The sequence below is a fragment of the Hyperoodon ampullatus genome (genome assembly GCF_949752795.1).
Source record: "Hyperoodon ampullatus genome assembly, chromosome: 3".
Classification (NCBI taxonomy): Eukaryota; Metazoa; Chordata; class Mammalia; order Artiodactyla; family Ziphiidae; genus Hyperoodon; species Hyperoodon ampullatus.
In genome coordinates, this window is record NC_136916.1 from 8,929,899 (window position 1) to 8,956,199 (window position 26,301).

A 26,301-nucleotide genomic window follows, 5' to 3' on the forward strand; every position below is an offset into this window, starting at 1 on the left:
ACACCTGAAACTAACACAACACTGTACATCAACTATACTCCAATAAAAATTTTGAAAAATAATAAACAAAATTATAAAACCAGAAAAATAATGCATTTTACTTGTTAGGTTCTCTTCACAGCCAGCACATCATTTTTGTGCTGCTCTCAGGCTAAGCTCTGCTAATTAGAGCAACATCACTTTGCTAGGTAAATATTTTGCCCACATCTCTACAAGATGAACAAAATTTAAAAGCACTATAAGAATTTAAGTCAGAGCTAGACTAAAACCACTTCAATAGATTTCAATATCAAATGTGAACTCGGACGCGAGGCTGCCTGGGTTCAAATCCCTGCCTCTGACAGTTTCACTTGTGACAAGTCACCCAGACATCTGTCTTCCTGTCTATAAGATAGTTGCTGTGAGGGTAAAATCAGTTAATACAGTCATCTCTGGTATCGACAGGGCATGTGTTCCAGGATCCCGCATGGATACCAAAATCCATAGATGCTCAAGTCCCTTACATAAAATAGCGTAGTATTTGCATATAAGCTATGCACATCCTCCCGTACACTTTAAATCACCTCTAGGTGACTTATAATACCTAATACAATGAAAATGCTATGTAAATACTTGCCAGCTCTCAGCAAATTCAAGTTTTGTTTTTTGGAACTTTCTGGATTTTTTTTCTCGAATATTTTCTATGTGCAGTTGGTTGAATCCACAGATATGGAAGGCCAACTGTATACGTAAGATCTTTGAGCAGTGCTTGGCATATTGTAAGTACATGTCAACTACCGTTATTATGAAAGACAGTCAGTGCTGTCAGGAACAGAAATCTCACCTGATTAAAACAAATAACATTCACTGACTGAAGTGAGATTTCTTTTGAAACACTCAGACAGTGCTTGAGGGGAGGGCAGCTATTTTCACTATTTTATAAGTGGAATAAGTAACAACAAGCCCATGAACACAAGAGTGATTTTCCATGAAACAAAGAGGAACTGGGAAAACGGCCAGGACTTACCATCCATGTTGCCAAGAGAACAGTGGAGATGGAGAACTGTGAGGGAGGATCAGGTGCCCAGGAGATGGCAGGAATGCAGGACCTTGGCTGCGTGAAATGAACACAAGAAAAGTCACCCTTGAATCTTCTCTCTCACAGCGCACACATATCCAGCAAACCCAGAAGTCTACAAATTGTAGGGGCTCAAGCTCAGAATTCATCCAGACTCTGGCTATTTCTCACCCCACCACCAACACCATCTGCCTCCTAGTATGGAAGCAGTCCCTTTTCTTGTCTCCAAGCTATGGTTACAGAAACTCGGTTGAGGTATAGAGTAGTTTGTTTGATATTAGGTTACACAGATGAGAACAAATTGTATTATGAAGGCTGGTCTAAATAGTAGGGCTATTATCTGTTTTATTTCTTGTAACACATCTGAGGTCTACATTGTCCATAAGAGCCTATTGTGTGGTTCTACTTAGTTGCAGCTTTAGTCACATCAAGATTTCGATTCAGTACTAGTTAGCAAAGCTCAGAGGAATAGTTGGCATAGCTAATTAGGATAAAGTCATATAATTCTGTGCACTTTCCTTTTTTCATTTAAAATGATTTTTAAAACTGCAAGAAGAAAATATAAATTTTCCTAGGCTACTGCTTAACTTACATGGGCTCTATAATATATATGACCTTGGTAAGTCCGATGTCAAGTATTAATTATGGTGCTTTCTTTTCACTTATTCAACAAACATTTCTATGGACCCATCATGTGTCCTGCACTGTGTTGTCTACTGGGGAATTTGCGGGACTGTAAGCTTCCTGAGGGCTAGGTAGGAGCAAACTGTTCTTGTTTATTTGTATAACCAACCCTGTTTTCCCCCGAACAAATCCACTCACCCTTCCTCACCCTCACACCTAGGGCTATCCGACAAGTGCTAGGGGTTCTATCTCCAGTATATTGCTCAAATCTTTTACTTCTCCCCAGTTTCACTGCCAAAAAGCCTGGTCCAAGCCACCATCAATCTTTTGCCTGGACTACCGTGTTAGCTTCCTGTATTGGTCTCCCTGTCTCTCTGTAATTTATCCTCTGTACAAAAGCTACAGTAATCTTTTCTTTCCTTAGTAGACTTTTAGGAACGTTAAGTCAGATGGCAGCATCCCCTTGATAAAATTTCTTTAATGTTTTTTCCATTGCCCTTAGAAAAAATTTACAAAAGTTCCTGCGAAGCAATGGCTACTCTCTCTCCCGCCTACTTCCACTTCCTCAGTTTCTTCGAAACCACTCGCCCCCCGCCCCGCCCCGCCCCACGGAGAATGCTCCAGCCAGACTAGCCTGCTTTCAACTTCTTGAACACACAAGTGCTTTGGGGCCTCAGGTTCTTTGGAAAGCTCTCCCCTAGTTCCTTCTCATCCCTCAGTCTCTGCTTAACTCTCCATTTTTCTAAGCCTTTCCAGACCACCCTATCTGACCAGGCCCCTGGAACCCTCTCACCGCCTCCTTTTCACGACTTTATTGCACATTCCACTATGGTATACCTGTCTGTTACCTGTTAGCCACTTTAAAGTGTAAACTTCACGAAGGCTGAAGTGATGGGTGACGCATTCAGTAACTATTAGCAAATCATCAATTTGAGCAAATGAACGAATGAATAAAACACAGTACAGACGGCACGCGTTTAGCAAGCGCCTTAAAAGGTTACCTTTAAAAAGAAGAAACTGGACCCTTAAACAGCCTGGACGGCCGAACACCTGGCACCTCTCGGTGCATTTCGGAACTGCCCGCAATCCCCCAGCCCCGGAACCTCCGCCGCTCAGCACTCAGCGCCCACCCCCGCGCCCGGCCCCGCGCTCGGCCCAGGTCGCCCCCGCGCTCGCCCAATTCCCGTCTCGCCCACCTGAACGCCCCCGGACTCCGCGCCTCCCGCCCTCGGAGCTCGCTAAACTCTCCCACAGACGCGCGCGGGCAGTCCCTTACCCTGCCCCTCAACAGTCGCAGACCCGCATCTTACCCGGCTCCGCACCCCTTCCCTTTCTTCAGTCGGACCCGCCAAAATTCCAACTCGACTCCGCCCGCCCCGCCTCTGATGTCAGACGCACGCCGTCTAGAGGCTGCACTGATTGGCTACTTCAGAGGTCTTGGCGGAAACGACCGCGGGTGGGTGGGGAGAAGGTGACCCTTGCGTAGGGCAATATGATTGGCTCACGTGACCGGCGCCCTCTTTGTTGGGGGCAAGGGAACTTCCGGTCGGTGCAGCCCTGGCTTCCTCCGGTAAGTGTTCTAGCGTCCCCACAGGCGCCGGGAAGTAGAACTGTCCCTGTACGGTATTTTCATAAGTCAGAACTTAGTTCCTGACACTTTCCGGCACTGACCGTGTCATCCAGTTCTGAGCCTCGTTTTCTCTTACGCTTGACGCAGAGAAGCCTGCACGTTGAGGCTCAAACCGCGGAACCCACTGCAGACCTTCCCCCTGCCCTCATAGATTGCCTGTGGCTGGGTTGACTGTATAGAGGTCTGAACAGGCTGGTTGATAATTTCGCTCGGTTGGTTATTTTACAACCTCGTGTTCAGTTGAGATAATGGGACTGAAAAACAAACCAACAAAAATCTGGTCCACTTTTACCTCTCTCTGACCGTCGTCACCGTCTGTAAAATGAGAAGGAAAAACTAGATGAGATTCTTAGACCCAGTAGAAACCAGTTTGCAGAGGAGTTCGTGGTCCGTAGACTTTAATTGCGTCAGAGTTGGGAATAACTGTTTTCTGCTTTTTCCCACCAAAATGTCAGCATCGGGAGACAAGGGACCGTGTCTTTTTTTTTTTTTTTTTTTTTTTTTTTTTCGGTACGCGGGCCTCTCACTGCTGTGGTCTCTCCCATTGCGGAGCACAGGCTCCGGACGCGCAGGCTCAGCGGCCATGGCTCACGGGCCCAGCCGCTCCGCGGCACGTGGGATCATCCCGGACCTGGGCACGAACCCGCATCCCCTGCATCGGCAGGCGGACTCTCAACCACTGCGCCACCAGGGAAGCTTGGAGACCGGGTCTTTTTCATCTTCCTAGCTCTTCCTCTGTTTTTTCTCTTGCTGCTGGTGCCTGGAACACAATAAATGTTTACAGAGAGAAAAAGTCGAATAGAGTATTTGCTCCTGAACAAGTCACTTAGCTTTGGCGGGGGCGGGGCGGGGCGGGGGGTCAATTTCTTCATCCGTAAAGTGCTGATAATAGCGATAACTAGAGGGTTTCAGGAAGGATCAAATAAGAATTTCCAGTACCTTTTCACACACTGGTTATCAGCCATAATCACTTAGTGCCTCAGGTGTACAAGTTTGGACAAAGACAAGGTCCATATTGTAGGCATTTAGTCTAGTTTGGGAGATGTAATCTATGCATAAAAGACAAATAACATAAGGTGACTACCAGGGAGCATCAGTCTTGCTGATGAGGAGGTAAAAGGTGGAAAGATGAGGTGGAAACATTTTAAAATGTAGGTAAAACAAATAGGGTGGCAGATGATGAATACTTTATTCTGTAAGCGGTAAAGAGACCCTGTTTGAGCAGGTGGGGGAGGAAGGTAGATGGACAGAGAAAGGTGTGGCTAAGTGCCCAGACTGTGCAGTTAAGACTGCATGATTTTTAATTGCCACATGCTAACTGTGCAACCTCGGCTAAGTTACTTAACCTCTCTGAGCCTCAACTTACTCATGTGCAAAACAGGGACAGTCATAGTTATTTCATAGGGTATTATGAGAATTCATGAGAAAAACTTGAAAATATGCAGAGTGTGCCCAGCACATGTAAGCATTAAAAGTATAATAACTTTTATTCTTACTACTTTATAAGGCAATGCTTAGGACGATTAAGCTAACAAAGATAGGTGCTCAGGAGAATTCCCTGGCGGTCCAGTGGTTAGGACTCGGCGCTTTCTCTGCCGTGGCCCCAGGTTCAATCCCTGGTCAGGGAACTAAGATCCTGCAAGCCGCGCAGCGCGGCCAAAAAGAAAAAAAATTCAAAAGATAGGTGCTCAGGAACTGGATACACCAGAAACTGAAGACAAAGAAGCTTGATAGATCGTGATAGTCCCAGACTGTGAGAGCTGGAGGGAAGGGACGAATTGGAAGCACATTACGAGGGAAACCTATCTGCTTTGGTTACTGACCAGAGGAAAGTTACCTTTGGCAGGAAAAGGAGAGGATGATGGCCAGGTTGGCAACAGCTGAGAGATCGGCAGACTTACAGAGGAGGAGCTTGCTTTGGATAGGGTAGAGATGTGAGTGCAGCCTGAGGTGATGGTGGGGAGATTTCAGCGCTACCTTTAGATATGTGACCCAAGCCAAGGGGACACATCAGGGCTGCAGGTGTAGGCTTAGTGAGTGCAGTTGAGTTCTCTAAAGTAGAGATTGTAGAAGCAGAATATCTTTGAGTATGTTTCCAGGGTTAATGCACCAGACGATTAAATCGATGCTTCCACCTTTCGGCTCAGCAGGAAACAATGCTATTCAAAATCAGAAAATCAGGGCTTCCCTGGTGGCACAGTGGTTGAGAGTCCGCCTGCCGATGCAGGGGACACCGGTTCGTGCCCCGGTTCGGGAAGATCCCACGTGCCGCGGAGCGGCTGGGCCCGTGAGCCATGGCTGCTGAGCCTGCGCGTCCGGAGCCTGTGCTCCGCAACCAGAGAGGCCACAACAGTGAGAGGCCCGCGTACCGCAAAAAAAAAAAAAAAAAAAAAAAAAAAAAAATTAGAAAATCAGATCTTCTGCTGGGAGTAACAGCCGGTTTCCAAAGCACCCACACCACCTCCCTGTAGATATCTGTTTACATCTGCCTTCACATCTCATGCTTTATGGCACAGAATTCTCTAGAGTCTTATCCCAAACTTGAATTTGCCCAACTAACTGAACAAAAACGCTTTACTGGGAAAACTGTCATCCTTCCTCAGAGGCCGTGCTCTACTTGGAGATGAATGGCCCTCCTGAGAAAGGAAAACCCAGCCTCCTTAATTTTCCTAACAGAATATTGTCTTTGTTGCCCAAATAAATGACTATTGCTTTTCAAACAATCTAGAGGTTATTTCAAGCAACAGGGTATGTTCCTCCATCTCGACTGATGCTTTGCAAAGAGAAGCCAATAAAAAAAACTCTAGCCTTGCTGGTTTTAATTAATTCATGAGAATGCTCAACACATTTCTTCCTTGGTTTTGCTGAGTTAATAACTACAATATATACTTTATGCATGCAGAATAAAGTTTACCCGCGATTATGGCTCCATATGTTTAAAGGACAAAATTGCTACATAAACCTATCAGCTTACTGAGAGTTCCTAAGCCAATATTTTTTTGTATTATACTTCATATCTTTGCAGTTACTTACCTAGAAAAAAAGAACACTTACAATACTCAGTGATGACCAATATCTTCACAAAGAGAACATAATGTTATTTCAATAATTTTTAAAATGACAAACTCTGTAAGTCAAAGGATACCAAAGAAGATGGTAAAATTATTTCTACTTTTTGCTTTCATAGCAAAGCAGTTTTGGTACCTGTCTTTTCACTAAAACATTTGAATATTGGTCCATATACTTGATTCCTGTTACACTTAAAAGCTGCAACTAGCTGTTCTATCAGCTTTCTTCCATTGAATTAATGATTGCATAATAAATCTGATATTTCATTAAAAGCAATTCCAACTTAGCCCTTTCATTATGGGTCAAATGAAATTGTTGGTCAATTTTCACCATAATCTTGATTTTATGATTTAATGTGAACACATTTTATATGTGTTCATATTAAATAATCTTATATATAGTTAAAAGGTTTTTTTTTTCATTTTTAAAGAAAATAATAGACTTTATTTTTTTAGAGCAATTTTCGGATTACAGAAAAATTGTGTGGAAAGAACAGAGTTCCCATATAGCCCCTTCCACACACACAATTCTTTTTTTAGTAGATCTTTATTGGAGTATAATTGCTTCACAGTACTGTGTTAGTTTCTGTTGTACAACAAAGTGAATCAGCCATATGCATACATATATCCCCATATCTCCTCCCTCCCTCCCTATCCCACCCCTCTAGGTGGACACAAAGCACCAAGCTGATCTCCCTGTGCTATGCAGCTGCTTCCCACTAGCTATCTATTTACATTTGGTAGTGTATGTATGTTCACGCCACTCTCTCACTTCGTCCCAGTTTCCCCCTCCCCGTGTCCTCAAGTTCATTCTCTACATCTGCGTCTTTATTCCTGTCCTGCCCCTAGGTTCATCAGTACCTTTTTTTTTCTTAAATTCCATATATATGTGTTAGCATATGATATTTGTTTTTCTCTTTCTGACTTACTTCACTCTGTATGACAGACTCTAGGTCCATCCACCTCACTACAGATAACTCAATTTCGTTTCTTTTTATGGCTGAGTAATATTCCATTGTATATATATACACCACATCTTCTTTATGCATTCATCTGTCGATGGACATTTAGGTTGGTTCCATGTCCTGGCTATTGTAAATAGTGCTGCAGTGAACACTGTGGTACGTCTCTCTTTTTTTAAATTTATTTATTTTTTGGCTCCGTTGGGTCTTCGTTGCTGTGTGTGGGCTTTCTCTAGTTTCAGCAAGCGGGGGCTTCTCTTGTTGCGGAGCACAGGCTCTAGGAGTGCGGGCTTCAGTAGTTGTGGCTCGTGGGCTCTAGAGCGCAGGCTCAGTAGTTGCAGCGCATGGGCTTAGTTGCTCTGCGGCATGTGGGATCTTCCCAGACCAGGGCTCAAACCCATGTCCCCTGCATTGGCAGGCAGATTCTTAACCACTGCGCCACCAGGGAAGTCCCACATGTCTCTGTGAACTATGGTTTTCTCAGGGTATATGCCCAGTAGTGGGATTGCTGGGTCATATGGTAGTTCCGTTTTTAGTTTTTTAAGGAACCTTCATACTGTTCTCCATAGTGGCTGTACCAATTTACATTCCCACCAACAGTGTAGGAGGGTTCCCTTTTTCACCACACACTTTCCAGCATTTTCATTTCTAGATTTTTTGATAATGGCCATTCTGACTGGTGTGGGTGATACCTCATTGTAGTTTTGATTTGCATTTCTCTAATAATTAGTGATGTTGAGCATCTTTTCATGTGCCCCTTCGCCATCTGTATGTTTTCTTTGGCACACACACAATTTTATTATTAACATCTTGCGTTAGTATGGGACTTTTTGTTACAATTGATGAGCCAATATTGATACATTATTAACTAAAGTCTATAGTTTACATTAGGGTTCACTCTTTATGTTACACATTCAATAGGTTTTGACCATTACAGTATTATGCAGAATAGTTTCACTGCCCTAAAAATCTTCTGTGCTCTTACCCCTCATCCCTCCCTCCACCAAACCTCTGGCAACCACTGAGCTTTTTTACTGTCTCCGTAGTTTTGCTTTTTCCAGAGCATTATACAGTTCAAATCATACAGTGTGTAGTCTTTTCAGATTGGTTTCTTTCACTTAGCAATATGCATTTAAGGTTTCTGCATTTTTTTGTGTGTGTGTGGTTTGATAGCTTATTTCTTTTTAGCACTGAATAATATTCCATCACATGGATGTACACCATAGTTTGATTATCCATTTATCTGTTGAAGGACATCTTGGTTGCTTCCAAGTTTTGGCAGTTATGAGTAAAGCTATTACGAACATTCATGTGCAGGTTTTGTATGGATGTAAGTTTTCAATACATTTGGGTAAATTCCAAGGATTGTGTGCTTAGTTTTGCAACAAACTGCCAAACTGTCTTCCAAAGTACCATTCTGCATTTCCATCAGCAGTGAATGAGAATTCCTGTTGTTCCACATCCTCCCGAGCACTTGATGGTGTTATTGTTTTGAATTGTAGCCATTCTAATAGGTGTGAGATGCTATCTTGTTGAAATTTGCAATCCCCTAATGACATACGTGGTTTAGCATCTTTTCATATGTTTATTTGCCAACCCTGCATCTTTGGTGAGGTATCCATTATCTTTTGCCCTTTAAAAAATTGGGCTGTTTTCTTATTGTTGCATTTTAAGAGTTCTTTGGATATTTTGATACCAGTTCTTTCTCAGATGTGTGTTTTGTAAAGATTTATTCCCAGTCTGTGGCTTGAGTTAGTTTTTGTGAAAGGTGTAAGGTCTGCAACTAGATTATTATTATTATTTTTCTTTTTGAATGTGGATGTTCAGTTGTGCCAGCACCATTTGTTGAAAATACTATCCTTTCTCCATTGAATTGCTTTTGCCCCTTTGTCAGAGACCAGTCTTTGTCAAATACTCTCTGGGTCTATTTCTGGGCTCTCTGTTCTGTTCCATTCATGTATTTGTGTATTCTTTCACCAGTACCACACTGTCTTGATTACTGTAGTTTTATAGTAAGTCGTGAAGTTGGGTAGTGTCCATCTTCCAGCTTTGTTCTTTTCATTCAATAGTGTGTTGGCTATTCTGGGTCTTTTGCTTCTCCGTATAAACTTTAGAATCAGTTTGTTGATAGCCACAAAATAACTTGGGATTTTGATTGTAATTGTGTTGAATCTGTAGATCAGGTTAGGAAGAACTGATATCTTAACAATATGGAGTTTCCCTATACATAAACATTGAATATCTCTCTATTTATTTCTTTAATTTCTTTCATCAGATCTTATACATATTTTATTGGATTTATAACTAAGCATTTCATTTTGGGGTGTTAATATAGATGTTATAGTGTTTTTTTAATTTCAAGTTCCAATTATTCATGGCACACTGATATTGGTTATCTGTGTCTTCTCTTTTCCTAGTTAATATGGGTAGAGGTTTATCAATTTCATCAGTTGTTTCAAAGAACCAGCTTTCGGTTTCATTAATTTTCTCTATTGAGTTCCTGGTTTAAATTTCATTGATTTCTGACCTCAGTTGTATTAAGTTATTTTCTCTGTTTATTTTGCGTTTAACTTGCCATTCTTTTTCTAGTTTTTTTTTTTTTTAAGAAGTGTTAACTATTGATTTTAGATCTTCTTTTCTATATATGCAGTCAATGCTACACATTTCCTGCTAAGCCCTGCTTTCATTTTATCCCCAAATTTTGATGTTATATTTTATTTCATTTAGTTTAAAATATATTTAAATTTCTCTTGAGACTTATTTAATCCATGTATAATTTACAAAGTGTATTTAATCTCCAAGTGTTTTGAGGGTTTCCAGGTATCTTTGTGTTATTGATTTCTAGTTTAGTTCCACTGTGGTATGAGAACATACTGTGTATGATTTCTGTTGTTTTAAATTTCTTAAATTAAATTTAAATTTCTGTGTTTAATGGTTCAGAATGTGGTCTCTCATGGTAAATGTCCTCTAAGAGCCTGAGAAGAATGTGTATTCTGTCACATGTACACTACGAAGTATTCTATAAATGTCAGTTAGATCTAGTTGATTAACGCCGTTCAGTTCAACTATGTTCTTAATGATTTTTTTGCCTATTGGGTCTGTTAATCACTGATAGAGGGATTTTCAAGTCTCCAGCTATACTAGTGGACTGGTATATTTTTCCCTGTAGTTTTTGCCTTATGTATTTTGATGCTGTGTTTTTAGGTACATATACAGTAGGGATTTTTATGTCTTCTTGGAGAATTGATCCCTATATCATTTTGTAATGCCCCTTTATCCCTGATAATTTTCCTTGCTTTGAAATCTTCTTTGTCTGAAATTAATATAGCTACTCTTTCTTTTGATTAGTGTTGGCATGCTGTATCTTTCTCCATCTCTTTACATTTTATCTATATGTCTTTATATTTAAAGTGGGTAGACAGCATATAGATGATGCTTTTTTATCCACTTTCAAAGTTTCTGTCTTTTAATTGGTATGTTGAGACCAATGATGTTTAAAGTGATTACTGATATAATTGGATTAATATCTACCATATTTGTTACTGTTTTCTGCTCACTGACCTTGTTTTTTGTTTCTTCTATTGTCTTTCATTCTACTTCTGACTTTTCTGGTTTTAATGGAGCATTTTATGTTATTCCATTTTCTCACTTCTCTTAGCGTATCAACTATACTTTTTTAAACTTTTTTTTGGGGGGTGGGGTTGGTGTTGCCCTAGAGTTTGCAATATACATCGACTACTAATCCAAGTTCACTTTCAAAGAATACTATATCACGTCATGGGTAGGGAAAATACCTTGTAACAGAGTATCCCCAATTCTTCCCTCCCATCCCTTAAAACATTGTTGTCATTTATTTCATTTATCCATTAGCTATAATCACCAAATACATGTGGCTATTGTTACTTTGAACAAACTGTATTCTATTTGGGAATTCCCTGGCAGTCCAGTGGTTAGGACTCCATGCTTTCACTGCCAGGGCCTGGGTTCGATCCCTGGTCGGGGAACTAAGATCCCACAAGCCATGCAGCATGGCCAAAAAAAACACCAAAAAACAAAAAATGAGAAAACCTATTATCTGTTCATGAAGAATAAGAAAAATAAAAGACTTCATCTTCATGTATTTTTTCTCTAATGCTTTTCTTTTCTTTTTATAGATCTGAGGTTTTGACCTTCTCTGAAGAGCTTTTACATTTCTGGCAAGGTAGGTCTACTGGCAACAAATTCCATCAACTTTTGTTTGTCTAAGAAAGTCTACTGCTCCTTCACTTTTGAAGAATAATTTCCGTGGACACAGAATTATCAGTTGGTGGTTCTTCTCTCTCAACTTTCTTCTTGCTTGCATGGTTTCTGAAGAGAGGTCTGATATATTTCTTATCCTTGCTCTTCTACAGGTAAGTTATTTTTCCCTTTTGGCTTCTTTCAAAAAATTTTGTTTTTGATTTTCTGCTTTTTGCCCATGATATACTTGGGTGAAGACTTTTTTGGCATTTATCCTGTGTGGTGTTCTCTGAGTTTCTCAGATCTGTGGTTTGTACCTGTCATTAATTTTTGAAAATTCTCAGCCATTATTACTTCAAACATTCCTCTGTCCCCTTCTCTCCTTCTGGTATTCTCACTGCACACTTTCTGTAACTGCCTCACAGTTCTTGGATATTCTGTTCTTCTTCATTCTTTTTTTTAAAATTGCTTTTCAGTTTTGGAAGTTTCTCATGACATTTCTTCAAGCTCACGGATTCTTTTCTCAGCCATGGTCAGTCTACTCATGATCTCATCATAGGCATTCTTTATTTCTGTTACAGGCTTTTTGATTTCTAGTATTCCCTTTTGACTTTTTCTTAGAGTTTCCATCTCTCTGCTTACATTACCCTTCTGTTCCTGCATATTGTCACTTTTTCCATTAGAGCTCTTAGGATGTTAATCACAGTTGTTTCAAATTCCCAGTCTTTTATCCATTATGTCTGAGTCTGGTTATGATGCTTTCTTTATCTTTAAAAACTGTTTTTTGGTCTTTTAGTATGCCTTATAATTTTTTGTTGAAAACTGAACATGATGTACTAGGTAAAAGGAACTGAGGTAAATAGGCTTTTGGTGTGGGTTTTTTTGTTTATCTGGCTAGGAGTTGGACTATGATTAGTGTTTGCTGCAGCTGTGTCATATGATAAAATTTCCTCTGGTGGTGTCCTTGTTTTTGTCTCCACTGTTGTCTTTGGGTTTCCCTATAGACTCCTTCTTAGAGAAAGTCTAAGATGTGCAGTTGTTTCCGTTGTAATCCCTTGCTGTTATACAGAAGCCCTGTTGATGTGGTGGTGAGGGGTAGCGGAGAGGGGAAGCATTCTATAGGTCTATGGTTAGTCTTTTCGTGAGCTTGTGCCTCTGGGCTGTGACCTTTACAGGTTTTTTCCCTCCTCCTTAGGTGCTAAGAATAAGGGGGCAGAAGTTGGGTGTATCTGTTCCCCCAGGTTGGTCAGGCTCTGATAATATCCCAGCAAGTTAGGCTCTGGTAAAAAAGCTTCCCTGAGGGCAGGCTTCTTAAGAAGAACAGAACGCTCTGGTGTATTTCAAAACATCTACTCTCACTGCCCCCCAGCCCCCGCTGGAATTATGGGGGAGTTTTTTCTAATCTTTACTGTGGGAATCTGGTAGGATTTGTGGAGGTAAAACTCATGAAAGTGCAGGGTTCCCCCTAAGACTGGGCTCCCCCTGGAGTTTTTAACTCTCAAGCTCATCCACACTGAGACTTTAGCAATTCTTCAATTACAGTTTACGTTTTCCTACTCAGGTACTGGCTCCTACTGTGGTTTCTGCTCCTGAGACCCTGGTCTGGTCATCAGTGACTCTCTGTATCTCCCTGTTTGTCTCTCCAGTTTGGGGGCACAGGTTTACCCTGTGACCTCAGTTCTCTGAAAGATTTAAAAGAGTTGACGATTTTAAGTTTGTTCAGCGTTTTTCTTATTATAAGGATAGGAGTGATGACGTCCAAGCTCCTTACATGCCAGACCAGATCAAAATTATTTTTAAACATAATATTTAAAGACTTAATTGTGTAAAATTATTAGCTGTAAAAGTTTCTTTTGCTCACTCATATTTCTTCATCACATTTGCCATCTTTCTGTTGTTCCCATTAGCCACACAAGAATACAGCATGGCTGGCCCTAGAAGAGGGGCCTAAATTCTGATGAGGTGTAGTTAACTGGTAGCATGGAACAAGGCCTTGAAGACTAAATTAACTGGATAAGACATGCACAGACTTTACAAGTTGTTTACCAAACTGTTTGATTCCCCCAAAACAATAGCCTTAATTTAAATTGACCATATGAACTTGCCTTCATCTGCAATCCTTCTAATTAGCAAGGAAACAATTTGATAACAGGCTTAATCAGCACATTTACACTGTTACTTCACATTGGGATCAGGTTAATATTTTGTTGTTGTTGTTGTTGTTGTTTTTTGCGGTACGTGGGCCTCTCACTGTTGGGGCCTCTCCCGTTGCGGAGCACAGGCTCCGGACGTGCAGGCTCAGCGGCCATGGCTCACTGGCCCAGCCGCTCCGTGGCATGTGGGATCTTCCCGTACCGGGGCACGAACCGGTGTCCCCTGCATCGGCAGGCGGACTCTCAACCACTGCGCCAGCAGGGAAGCCCCAGGTTAATATTTTTACTTGAACAAAGTAGAAGGATATTCCCAATAACTTAAGTGCAGAACCATTTGGTTTGCTTTTTTATTTAGGATACTGTAGAAATCTACTCCAATATAAGATAGTAAGGGAAAAAAATTTAAACTAGAAACTATAAACAAGAAATTGAAAGTAAAATTTTCATAGTTATTTTAGAAATGTCTTTAACAAACCCCCTGGGGTGGGGGGGGATCTAAATTACTGTTGAATTTGTGCAGTGTGTTCTCCTGGCATGAAGCTGTAATTAACTGTTTTGATTCCTGTTTTAAAATATATATATACCTACACACATATGCACACACAAGTCAAGTTTGTCTAGGAGAGATTCTTATGACAAAGTCAAACAGGAGATTTAAAATTCTTCTCTTAAATATTTTAGGATATAGATACATAAGGACATTGCTAACTTTTATGGCTGGTAAACTGTAGGTTTACAAAATATGGCAAATCCCTATCTTTTCACCTCCTTAGAAAGAACAGTTTCTAATTCAAACACCACTTACTGGTATCTAGTAAAGGGATTTGCTCATATTCACGGAATTAACAAAATGGTTCTGAATAAGTATTAAGCTTATATGAAGCTGACTACAGAAAACACATCCTATGAAATTAGCTAGTCATATATGAACAATGTGAAAGATTCATAAGCAAAATTTTATTTTGCAATAACTTTTTTTTTGCAATAACTATTTTTGTGATTATGCATATACAGCCTGATCCAGGAAGAAAATTAATAGATAGCTATTCTTTTTAGAAATTAATACACTATTTACTGTATAGTTGATAAACATATACCTGCAGCACAACAAAAGAAAAAGAAAACTTTACACTGTGGATGATTACATGAAATCCAGTGAACCTAATGTATCCGCTTCACGTAGGTCAGTATTTTTTCACTTGTCCTGATGATCAAGTAAAAGGTCACAGGGCTCATCTGAAAAGAGCCACATCATAACTTTGGTGCTGTGGCTGAAATAAAACTGTAAGATATACACATATACACAACCCCAGATAGATCTGTCTTAAATGAATAAAGAAAAATAACAATGTAATTTATTTAAAAATACTTCAAAGACACTTTTCTTGATTAAATCTGTGACCACTTCATTTTTCCTGCCTCCTTAGAAAGTTCTTAATCAGTGAGGCTTCTTCCATCTTATAACCACATTTACTCTATCCACGATGTCACACACTCATAACCCGCATGGGCAGTTCAGTGCTCACATCAACTGAATATTAAAAAAAAAACAAACCTCTTATCAGAAGAGTGGTACGTTAAAGATTCTATTTTGCGAGTTTATGGGAATGCACCAAAAAAGGTCCTTTTTAGAACATAATGGTTTTCTTTCTCCTAAAATAACGAGCAACAATATTTGAGTGAAACGAATGACACAGAAGTACAACTCCTGGAGGAGAAAAATCGGACATTTACCAACAGTTTGGGGGAGGTGAAAGGTCAACACTTAAATGATGCAGTCCGTGACATGAATCAGTAGTGTATCTATGTCGGGCAGAACTTCTCCACATTTGGGGCAAGAATGAATTGGAATATTCTGTTGTTGCTGCTGCATCCAGTTTCTATCCTCAGCTCCTGGGAATAAGCATTAAATGAAATGTTAATCCTTTCCTTCCATGTTGCAAGCAGTTTTTAAAAACAGATGGTGAATTTTAATTTTAACATCAGTGAAACTTGGTCATCAATACCTCGTGGGAAATGAATACAGGTTTTTTTTTGGTCTTTAACTGAAGTAATCGACACACAGAAAAAAATCTCCAAAAGTAATACCTGCTTCCCTATCATGTTAGGATTTAGGCTCTATTCCAGGTTCTAGGCATGTGAAAATACGTGGTGTCGGTTTTAGGTACAGGATGATACATGTTCTAGTAAAAACTAGAATATCTGAGAGAAGAAAAGGATAGATGAGGATGTAAGCTAAGGAGAAGGAGAGAATTTGGACAGTGCGCAGAGCATACAGAGGGACCCTGGAACAGCAGGGACCTTCTCAGAAGCAGAGACAACAATTACGGCCATTCAGTAGATGCTTTTGAGCACTTGGGAGATGGGAGATAAGGATACAGACAGGGTGGGGACATCAGGCAAGAAAAAGAGACAGTGGCAGGACGTGAGGGAAGCACTGAGGCTGTGTCAGACACAAGGTGGTTTTGTGGGGGAGGGCAGAGAAGGGCGCCTGGCTCAGACTGCTCGGTGCAGACAGGCCCCCCTGATGAGACCAGCTCCACTTGAGAGGAGTCTTAAGAATGAACAAGAGTTATCCAGGCAAAGGAAGTGAGGAGAAGGAATTGAAGAATCAGTCCTATTGTTTCCCCCAATTCTGGAGTTGGACTGAGGTTCAAGTCTTAAATCAAAGAATGCTCTGAAGAAGTCATGGCTCTCAGCAGGTGCCCTGTGTGCAGACCGTGCTCAGTACAAGAAATGGTTTCTAGTTCCCAGAGCACCTCATTGATCTGATCTTTCTACACCGATGCAAAGCATTTTAGTTTTTCAGCGTCTCCACCCAGGTCTCTAGATTTTTATTCAGCCCCCAAAATGTTTGTTTTTGCAGATGATAGTGGAGGTAACTTTTTTTTTTTTTGATTAATTCATTTATTTTTGGCTGCGTTGGGTCTTCGTTGCTGTGCGCAGGCTTTCTCTAGTTGTGGCGAGCGGGGGCTGCTCTTTGTTGTGGTGCACGGGCTTCTCACTGCGGTGGCTTCTCTTGTTGCGGAGCACGAGCTCTAGGCATGAGGGCTTCAGTAGTTGTGGCACGTGGGCTCAGGAGTTGTGACTCACGGGCCCTAGAGTGCAGGCTCAGTAGTTGTGGCGCATGGGCTTAGTTGCTCCGCGGCATGTGGGATCTTCCCGGACCAGGGCTTGAACCCATGTCCCCTGCATTGGCAGGCGGATTCTTAACCACTGTGCCACCAGGGAAGCCCAAGGTAACTTTTAATATGGTTATTTGCTTCTGAGAATATTATTTGAATTCACTAACATGAGAGACTGTTACGGATAGTTTGTGTTAAGCAAACTTTAGAAGCACCCTTGAATAGAAATACTGGTCACAAAGCATGATTTCTGAAGCAGGGAGCTTTCTAACAGTCTCATTGTTTTAGATCAGGGGTCAGTAACTTTCTCTAAAGGGCCAGACAGTAAATATTTTAGGCTTTACAGGTCATAAATTTCAGTCATAATTACTCAAGTCTGCCACTGTAGCATGAAAGTAGCCAGACAATATGTCAATAAGAGGGCATGACTATGCTGCAATAAAACTTTACTTATGCAAACATGTGACAGGCCAGATTTGGCCTGTGGGCTGCAGTTTACCAAACCCTGCTCTAGATGACAATCTGCCACTTATCAGGGACTGTTAGTTCGTCCCTTTAAACTTTATTGCATCTGTCTGTGCCTTTATTTTTGTCCTGGTCTAGGTTTCAAGATGCAGACTGGGGCTGTTTTATCAGTCAGCTAATGGGTTCCCTCTGCCTCCTGGCTCTTCACTATAAAATAAGCTTAGTCAGCTTTCATTATTAACACATCACACTCATTTCTGCCTTTGCCCTTTTATTCTCATACAGAAGTTATCTAAATCCTGGCTTCCAGGTCAAGCTTAAAGTCACATCTTTCCAAGGCCTTTCTCAACCCCCCTGGCCCTTAGGGGTTATCCTTTCCTCTTATCTCCAGCACTGTTATTTCTATTCCTTACTTGTTATCTTGTATTATGAATTCATCTTTTTATGTGCACATCCTGTCTCTCCAACTAAACCATAGGCCTTCATGGATCTGACCATGCCTTATGCCCGTTTGTTCCCTCGTGTTCAGTCAAGCGCCCAGACCAGAGTAGACACTTAGACAGCTGCAGACGGCAGAGGACAACCATGATGAAATATATTGAGAGGAGCTATTGTTTAAGGCAGCTTTGCCAGGAAACAAACAAAAAATCTTGAGACAATCTGTTTGGAATATTGTTTTTTATAAGACAAAAAAGCTTATTAGGATAATTATGAATACATTTGCACTCTGTGGCAATTTTTAGATTATAAGTCAAAGAGTGTTTGACCAGTTTTTTTTTTTTTTAAGTGTAAATAGATATTTGCCTTATATAGCTATGAGGAAGGAAAATCTTCCCCTAAGAAATCCAGGTGCAAGAGATTGTCCTTTTTTTGAACCAAAACAATCTTGGAGGCACTTCTAGGTATGGGGTATATGGATGTCCCTAGGATATTTAAATTCACGTTAGAGAAAAGGCCTGGTGGTGCTCACGTGGGTAGATGCAGCCTTCAGAGAACACAGCTTTACCTGCTGATGCTAAAAAATGCCTGAGGCTAATATTTATGTCAGTCCCTGTGCTGCTTCTGCATATGCCCCATGAATACCATGTGTATTTTTTTTTTGGAATTTTTTTTCTATGTGTATTTTTAACCTGAATTACTACCTCTAATATTTACTTTAACCTAATTTTTCCTGTAAAAGAACTCTGGCGGGGGCATCGGTGGAGTTAGGCGGTAAAAGGGATACTCAGAAATTTCCCTAGGATTTAATAGTTAACTATACATACTAATATTGCTTCCTTGCTGTCGATAACACTGTGATAGTTCCATTTCAATAGTCTGTTGGTATGTGGAAGGGACTTAGACTCAGCCAGCGTTTTAAAAAAGTTAAAGAACCAGTTATGTGAAATTTGAATAACATCTCTCTCTCGCTCTCTATTTTTTTGGGGGGGGATAACATGTAACACCCTGATTCTTCTTAGTGGCATTGCTATTAACTTTTCATCTAGCTATGAAAGTCTTTGATCCTGTGAATTTTATGTTTTTTCATATCTAGACTCAAGGAAAATACTTCCCTTTCAGTGATGTAATTTACTGTAAATGACGGAACATTATTACTAGAGTATTAAAACCACGTAATAAACAAAGCACCATACTTTGGATAAGTGTCATGATCAATTTCACTCAGGGAATTAAAATCTGGATGTAGTACATAATTAGTGCCAGTCTATTACATGCAGTACCATGTAGTGGTGAACAGTCAGATAACCTTGGGTTCCATGTCCAGTTCTGCCCCTAAAAATCCTCGTGATCCTGGGTTATTTAACCTTGTCTTCTGGAAGATGGTGATACTATATACCTTGTGGAATTTTTGAGGATCACATGAAATAATATGTATGAAGGGATCAGCACAGCAGCCACGCATAGTAAACTCTCAATAAATGGTAACATTACTATGTGCAAAACAGGAAGCAGATGAGCATATAAGCTCCAAGGGAGCTTATTTATTGGAGTACTTAAATGCATATTTAGAACACATAAATCATGGAGTAAGAGTTCACTGGAAAGAGACTGTAGGAGGAGAGATATGAATGAGGGGAGGGCATCTACGTGAAGGATACCACATAAGCAAGTATATGTAGCTGTATAAGCTTAGGATAAGTTCAAGGAACAGGAAGTGATTCCATTGGCTAACATCTGTAGGGGAACAGAGTGAGAGAAGGCTCAAAAGTTTGGCTATGCCAGGCCTTCACTGCTATTGTGAAGAGTCTGGTCTGGATTCAGTAGAGAGTAGATGGAGTTTGAGGTACTGTGGAAATAAGACTGACAGGTGCTATATTTTTGGTAGCTTGATTTGGAATCCATTATATAGAATGTAGTGGAATTTTTCTTCAAGCATCTTTTTCATAGGATAGCTCACCCCGGGAGCCCTGACAACCTGGAATCACACGTGACTCACCTCTTTGAACGAGATAAGCCTGCTGGTCAGCGTCACTTGCTATCGCCCCGTGACGGCTCTGCATTTCCATCAGGGACTGCCTGCTGGGATGAAAAGCAGCACCACATTTGAAACCCTGAAATGTGACAACACTAAACAGGCATTCAATAGAAGTATGAGAAAAAAAGACCTAAACTACAAAGCCAGGGTTCATAGAAACCAGAACTTAAGAGTCATTTGAGTTTTAAATATTACTGGCACTAGGACACAATGTAGTAAAAGTAAATAAGATTTTTAAAAATCAGGAAACAAACAAAATGTCAATTGATAGGGGAATAGATTAGAAAAAAGTGGCAAATTTCTAAAACACACAACAGAGCAATTAAACAGAGTGAAGTAAATCTACATATATATATACACACACACAGAGTTCAAAATTAGTTATGTAAAGCAAGTTGCAGAATAATACCTATAGTGACCGTAACCTAGGCACCTTGTTTTAAGAAATTAATATTACCTTGTTTTAAGATATTATATAGATGTGTATATATGCAAAAGTACGAAACAGCTGGGGATGCTACCCACCAGTTCCAGGCAGTGTGGGGAAAGGAGAGAGGACTATAATGGCAGGGGGTGTGGGGAGAAGACTGCAGCTTCATCTACAACTCCTTTTTCTTTTAATAAAAATATACTTGGGGCTTCCCTGGTGGCGCAGTGGTTGAGAGTCCGCCTGCCGACGCAGGGGACACGGGTTCGTGCCCTGGTCCGGGAAGATCCCACATGCCGCGGAGCGGCTGGGCCCGTGAGCCATGGCCGCTGAGCCTGCGCGTCCGGAGCCTGTGCTCCGCAACGGGAGAGGCCACAGCAGTGAGAGGGCCACGTACCGCAAAGGGAAAAAATATATATATACTTGAAGCAAATAAAACAAATATTAGGAACTGTCAAATCTGGATGGATACATATTGGTGTGTATTATTTTATTCTCCGTATTTTTCTATTTCTATTCCTCAATATTTCAGTTTTTTCTCAAAATGAAAATTTTAAAGATAGAAGTAATTTTAGCAGAATTTTCTTTGAAAACATTACAGAATTATTTAAAGTGTTAGGAATATTTCATCCATGACAATGGCAGGATATGACTTTGGAACACATAATGTCACGTTTTTACAATTTATCTAAAAGAACTCGATCAGGTTCCCACAAGATGCTGCCAGGCCTTGCAGGGCAAACTAAGTGTTAGGGACACCATCAGGCAAAGTGTGCTCAGAGTGATTCTTTTTCTTTTTTTTTTTTTTTTGGCGGTACGTGGGCCTCTCACTGTTGTGGCCTCTCCCGTTGTGGAGCACAGGCTCTGGACGCGCAGGCTCAGCGGCCATGGCTCACGGGCCCAGCCGCTCCGCGGCATGTGGGATCTTCCCGGACCGGGGCATGAACCCGTGTCCCCTGCGTCGGCAGGCGGACTCTCAACCACTGCGCCACCAGGGAAGCCCCAGAGCGATTCTTACAGCTCAAATTAGGAAACACTGTGGGTCACCTCTCCCACAGACCGGGTGATATGTGCTCTAAGTCTTCCCCTCATTTACCTGCCTTCATCTTCAAAAGCATTATTGTCTTTCAGCAAAATTGCCAGCTGCAATGCCAGTTGCTCCTTTTCTTCATGAATCTTCTCTCTTGCTGCTCTTTCAGCATGAAAGTCAGAACAATAAACCTCCATCTATTAGAGGCAAAAAAGAGACAGAAGTTACCACCTAGACAAATGTGGATTCTCTACAACTCACCTGCTGATAAGGTGAAGAGGTAGTGCTGCATCCTGTGACATTGTCTTGCAAATAACAGGCACTTGTTCCTGCTAGAAACCAGTGTAATCACCATGACTTTCCAACTACCTTCAAATAGAAGACACAAGTTACGTGTGTGTGTGTGTGTGTGCGTGCTTTAAACTATCAGAGCCCAGCAATTACACAGATATAGGTAGTTTAAATACTGTGTGTACCATTAGTTCAGTAAAATTCTCTGGTCTCTTTTTTAAAAATAATATTCAGCACTAGCTTAATATAGTAAATGGTTTATTTACCCTGTGAGGTATATTTATGAAGGCTGGCCTTAAGCTAAATTTAAAATAACAACAATAAATAGATGCTATTATTGAATTCCAAACATCTGCAGGGTCCTATGTTTGGCGCCCTTATTGACCATTTTATTTCCTCCTTATCCAAAATCCTGGGAAGGCAGAATTGCTATGCTCATCTTACATTTATAAATTTAATAGCTCTTAATCTTGGGGAAATTAGTTAAGTGCTCAAACCAGCGTTTGAATCCAGATTGAAGCCCATGTACCATGGACACTTCCATTTACCATACTGCTTTCCACAGTGGTAGCCAGCCTCCAAGATGGCGCCAGCGATCCTTACCTCTTGGTAATCATACCCTCATGTGGTCCCCTCCCACAATGAATGGGCCAACCTGTGTAACCACTAGGATATTACAGAAGTAATGGTGTGTGGCTTCTGAAACTAGGTCATAAAGGACACCATGGCTTCTGCCTTGTTCTCTCAGGGATCACTTGCTCTGGGGGAAGCTAGTTGCCATGTCATGAGGGTATTCAAGCAGCCCTATGGAGAGGCACACATGGTCAGGAACTGAGGCCTCCCGCCCATAGCCATGAGAATGAGCCATCTTGGAAATAGATCTTTCAGTCCATCCTGAGTGCAGCCTCATGAGAGACCCTGAGTCAGAATCACCCTGCTAAGCTGCTCTGGATTCCTGATCCATAGCAACTGTGTGAGATAACAAATGCTTGTTGTTTTAGCTGCTATGTTTGGAGAATAATTTGTTACCTATAAAAAAGTAAATATGCCATAATATGTAATTTCTTCACTCTTAAATTATAAAGTAAAAATGAATGCCTTAGGGCTTCCCTGGTGGCACAGTGGTTGAGAGTCCGCCTGCTGATGCAGGGGACACGGGTTCGTGTCCCGGTCTGGGAAGATCCTACATGCCGCGAAGCGGCTGGGCCCGTGAGCCATGGCCACTGAGCCTGCGTGTGCGGAGCCTGTGCTCCGTAACGGGAGAGGCCACAACAGTGAGAGGCCCGCGTACCGCAAAAAAAAAAAAAAAAAAAAAAGAATGCCTTAATAGTGAATTGAGCATTATTTTAATACCAGTTTTTAACTTCCTATATTTAAAATTGGGTTTTTCATTTCAAATTTAGTGGTTCTCGGATACAAATTTTTTTTTTTCGATACAAATTTTTATCCATTACTTTAAAAAGTAAAATTAATAAAAATTTAAATATTCTAATCACACTATAGTTACCAAAAAAAGTATGAAATAGATCATTTTAAGGGACTTCTGCCATTTGTGAGTGATCCAACATTTTATGGTTATCATTGATAGATTATGGGCTTTTTTTTGAGTCAGACCTAAATCTGAGTTAGAGCCTCACCTCCATCATTTATAAGCTTTGAGCCAGTAAGAACTGGGCCTTTGTTTTGTCCATTCCTATATCCCCGGCAGTGAGAACAGTGTCTGACAAAAAGTGCTCAAAAAAGAGTTGTTGAATGAATGAACAAGAGTATCCATCAAAAAAAAAAAAAAAAAAAAAGAGTATCCATCAAAACAAAACAAATGTCTCCGTACAGAACATGGCAAAAGTACATGACTACAGTATCATGTACAAACAAAGGAAATGCCTTAAAGAGCTCAGGTTGAAATTCTATTCCTGTTGAAATAAAACTAAAACCATAAGTTCAGTCAACCACTTCCATATTTCACTGGGCCAGCCACTCTGGGCAGCTGGTACTGAGTATGTATATAGGGAATAATAAACTTCTGGCATTGTTACACTACAAATAATCTGTTTATCTTCTTCAGATTGGCAAACATTTAAAAGAGTGATGCAAGGATGTGGGGAAATAGGAGCTCTCATCTACTTTTGGTGAGAGAATAATTTTCATTATGCATTTTTGGAAGACAACTTGGTAATACTTATTTAACTTAAAAACAGGCATATTCAATGACCCAACCATTCCATTTCTGTATCTTACAAGAGATTCCACAAGTGCACAAAGACACAGATACAAGAATGTTCAGTTCAGCATTGTTGATAATAGCAAAAATATTGGTACAACCTACAGGTCCATTAATAGAGGACTGGTTAAACCTGTCATGGCAATGTACACTTTGGACACCATACAACTGTTAAGAAAAACTACATATGGCTGTGAATAATGACATGGAGAGATATCCAAGATATATCATGAATGAAAAAGTAGTGCAAAATGTATGGCATGATCCCACTTTTAATTAAGCAAACAAACAAAATAGGAACAAACAAAAAAAGGTTTCCTCCCACTTTTTTGGTGATTTTACATCTCAGGCAGGATGTATGTTCACTAATAAAACTCTTCTCTAAGGACTCCACCCACCAGTATGAAAAGTGGGCCAAAACACTCACAACCAGCCAATTGTACACAAATTCTTTCAGAGAAGAGTGAAAGAAGAAATGTGCCCCAACTTGTTTTTATGAGGCCAGTAAAACCCTGAAATCCAAACCCAACAAGGATATGAGCAGAAAGAAAATTCTAGGCCAATCTTACTCAAGAATATAGCTACAAAAATCCTAAGCAAAATATAAGCAAACCAAATCCAACAATATATACAGAGGATAATTCAAGAAAGGCAAAGTTTAATATTTAAAAAATCAATGTGATTTACCACATTAACAAATTAAAGGAAAAAGGCATATAATTATCTAATTGTATCATTATATGAAGAAAAAACATTTCCTAAATAAAATTCAACATCCACTCAGAATAAACATTTTTGGCAAACAAAGAAGAGAAGGGGATTTTCTTAATCTAATAAGTGATATCCATGTAAAGCCTATAGCAAACACCACACACTCAACAGTGAAATGTTGAACACACTGCCACTGAGACTGAGAGCAAGGCAAGGCTGCCTGCTCTCTCCACTGTTACACAGCATTGCACTGGGGTCCCAGCCAGTGTAATAAGGCAAGAAAAAGAAAGAAAAAAAAATATAATGAACTGGAAAGGAAAAAAAAAAAAAAACTGTCATTATTCAACTGATCTTAGTGTACCAAGTCCAAAGGAATATTCAGAAATATTATTAGAATTAAAATGTGAGTTGAGTAAGTTGACTGCATGGAAAGTCAATATTAGAAATCAATTGTATTTCTATATAGCAGCAACCATTAGAAAATGAAGTTTTAAAAAATGCTATTTGGGCCTCCCTGGTGGCGCAGTGGTTGGGAGTCCGCCTGCCGATGCGGGGGATACGGGTTCGTGCCCCGGTCTGGGAGGATCCCATATGCCGCGGAGCGGCTGGGCCCGTGAGCCATGGCTGCTGGGCCTGCGCGTCCGGAGCCTGTGCTCCGCAACGGGAGAGGCCACAACAGTGGGAGGCCCGCATACCACAAAAAAAAAAAAAAAAAAAAAAAAAAAAAAAATGCTATTTATAAAATTATCATAAAAATAGAAAATATGGAAAAAATAGAAAATATCTAAGAATAATCTAATAAAAGATGAGCAGAATCTTTACTAAGAAGATTAAAAATATGACTGAAAATAATTAAAGAAGATATGTCATGTTCGTGGACTGGAAGAGTCAATGATGTAAAGTTGCCAGTCATCTCCAAATTGATTTATATATATTTAATAAAATTCTAATCAAAATCCCAGGTTTTTTTTTTCTGTGTAGAAAATATCAAGCGAATTCTGAAATTTATAAGAAAAGGAAAACCTAAGGTCCTCTTGAAGAATCTCAATGAGGTAGGAAGACTTTCTACCAGATATCAAAGCATTTGATTCTTTATAATAAGACAGTATGGTACCAGAGCAAGGATGTACAAATAGCCCAATGGAACAGTATAGAATCCAGAAATAGACCCGTGGTACCTGGACACAATATGTGACAAAGAGGGCAGCAGAGTCCTTAAGAAAAGATGACCTTCTAAATAAATGGCACCAAATGAACAGGATATTCATGCAGAAAAAAATATGAATCTTTACCCTTACCTCACTCCATATAGAAAAGCTAATTACAGATGGTTTTTAGATCTTAATGTAAAAGGCAAAACCATAAAACTTTTAGAAGACAACATAGGAGAATATGTTCATGGCCCTGAGATAGTGAAAGTTTTTAAAACAGGACACAAAAAGTACTATAATCATAAATAAAAAAACTCATAAACTGGACTGCATTAAAATTAAGAATTTTCGTTCAACAGACACCTTCATGAGAGTGGAAAGGCAAATCATAGAGTCAAGAAATCTTCAAAAAGTATAACTGGCAAGGGCTTGTATGTGGAATATATAAAGAACTCCTATAAATTGAAGAAAAAGCCAGAAAACCAGAAGAAAATTGGGCAAAGACCTGATCAGGCTCTTCACAAAAGGGGATGCTTAGAAGGCCAGTAAACATCTGAAAAAGTACTCACTCTCATACCATCAGGGAAGTGCAAATTTAATGAGACACCATTATAAACCCACTAGAATGGTTAAAAATTCTGATAATACAAGTATGGGTAAGGATATAGAGCAATAGGAACTCTCTGTTGGTG

The 26,301-nt window shown here is 40.2% G+C and overlaps 1 protein-coding gene across 4 annotated transcripts in view; it reads right to left on the reverse strand.

Moving 5' to 3' along the window:
- Positions 1-1,018: 1,018 nt before the first annotated feature.
- The window catches only part of OPTN (optineurin), a 50,108-nt gene continuing 24,825 nt past the window's right edge, over positions 1,019-26,301 (reverse strand). Inside the window, exons 11-14 of one of the 4 annotated variants that reach the window (XR_013810804.1) lie at positions 21,302-21,432; positions 19,740-19,822; positions 3,604-4,071; positions 1,019-1,093 (exon numbers count right to left, since the gene is read on the reverse strand). Coding sequence is in view for 2 of the 4 variants with exons in the window: in XM_079700838.1 (XP_079556964.1) it covers positions 15,478-15,605; positions 19,740-19,822; positions 21,302-21,432 (342 nt within the window). In the remaining 2 variants the exon portion in view is untranslated. Of the gene's footprint in view, positions 1,094-3,603; positions 4,072-14,647; positions 15,606-19,739; positions 19,823-21,301; positions 21,433-26,301 lie in introns of those variants that run through there. The other 3 variants (XR_013810805.1, XM_079700839.1, XM_079700838.1) reach the window with 3 other exon arrangements.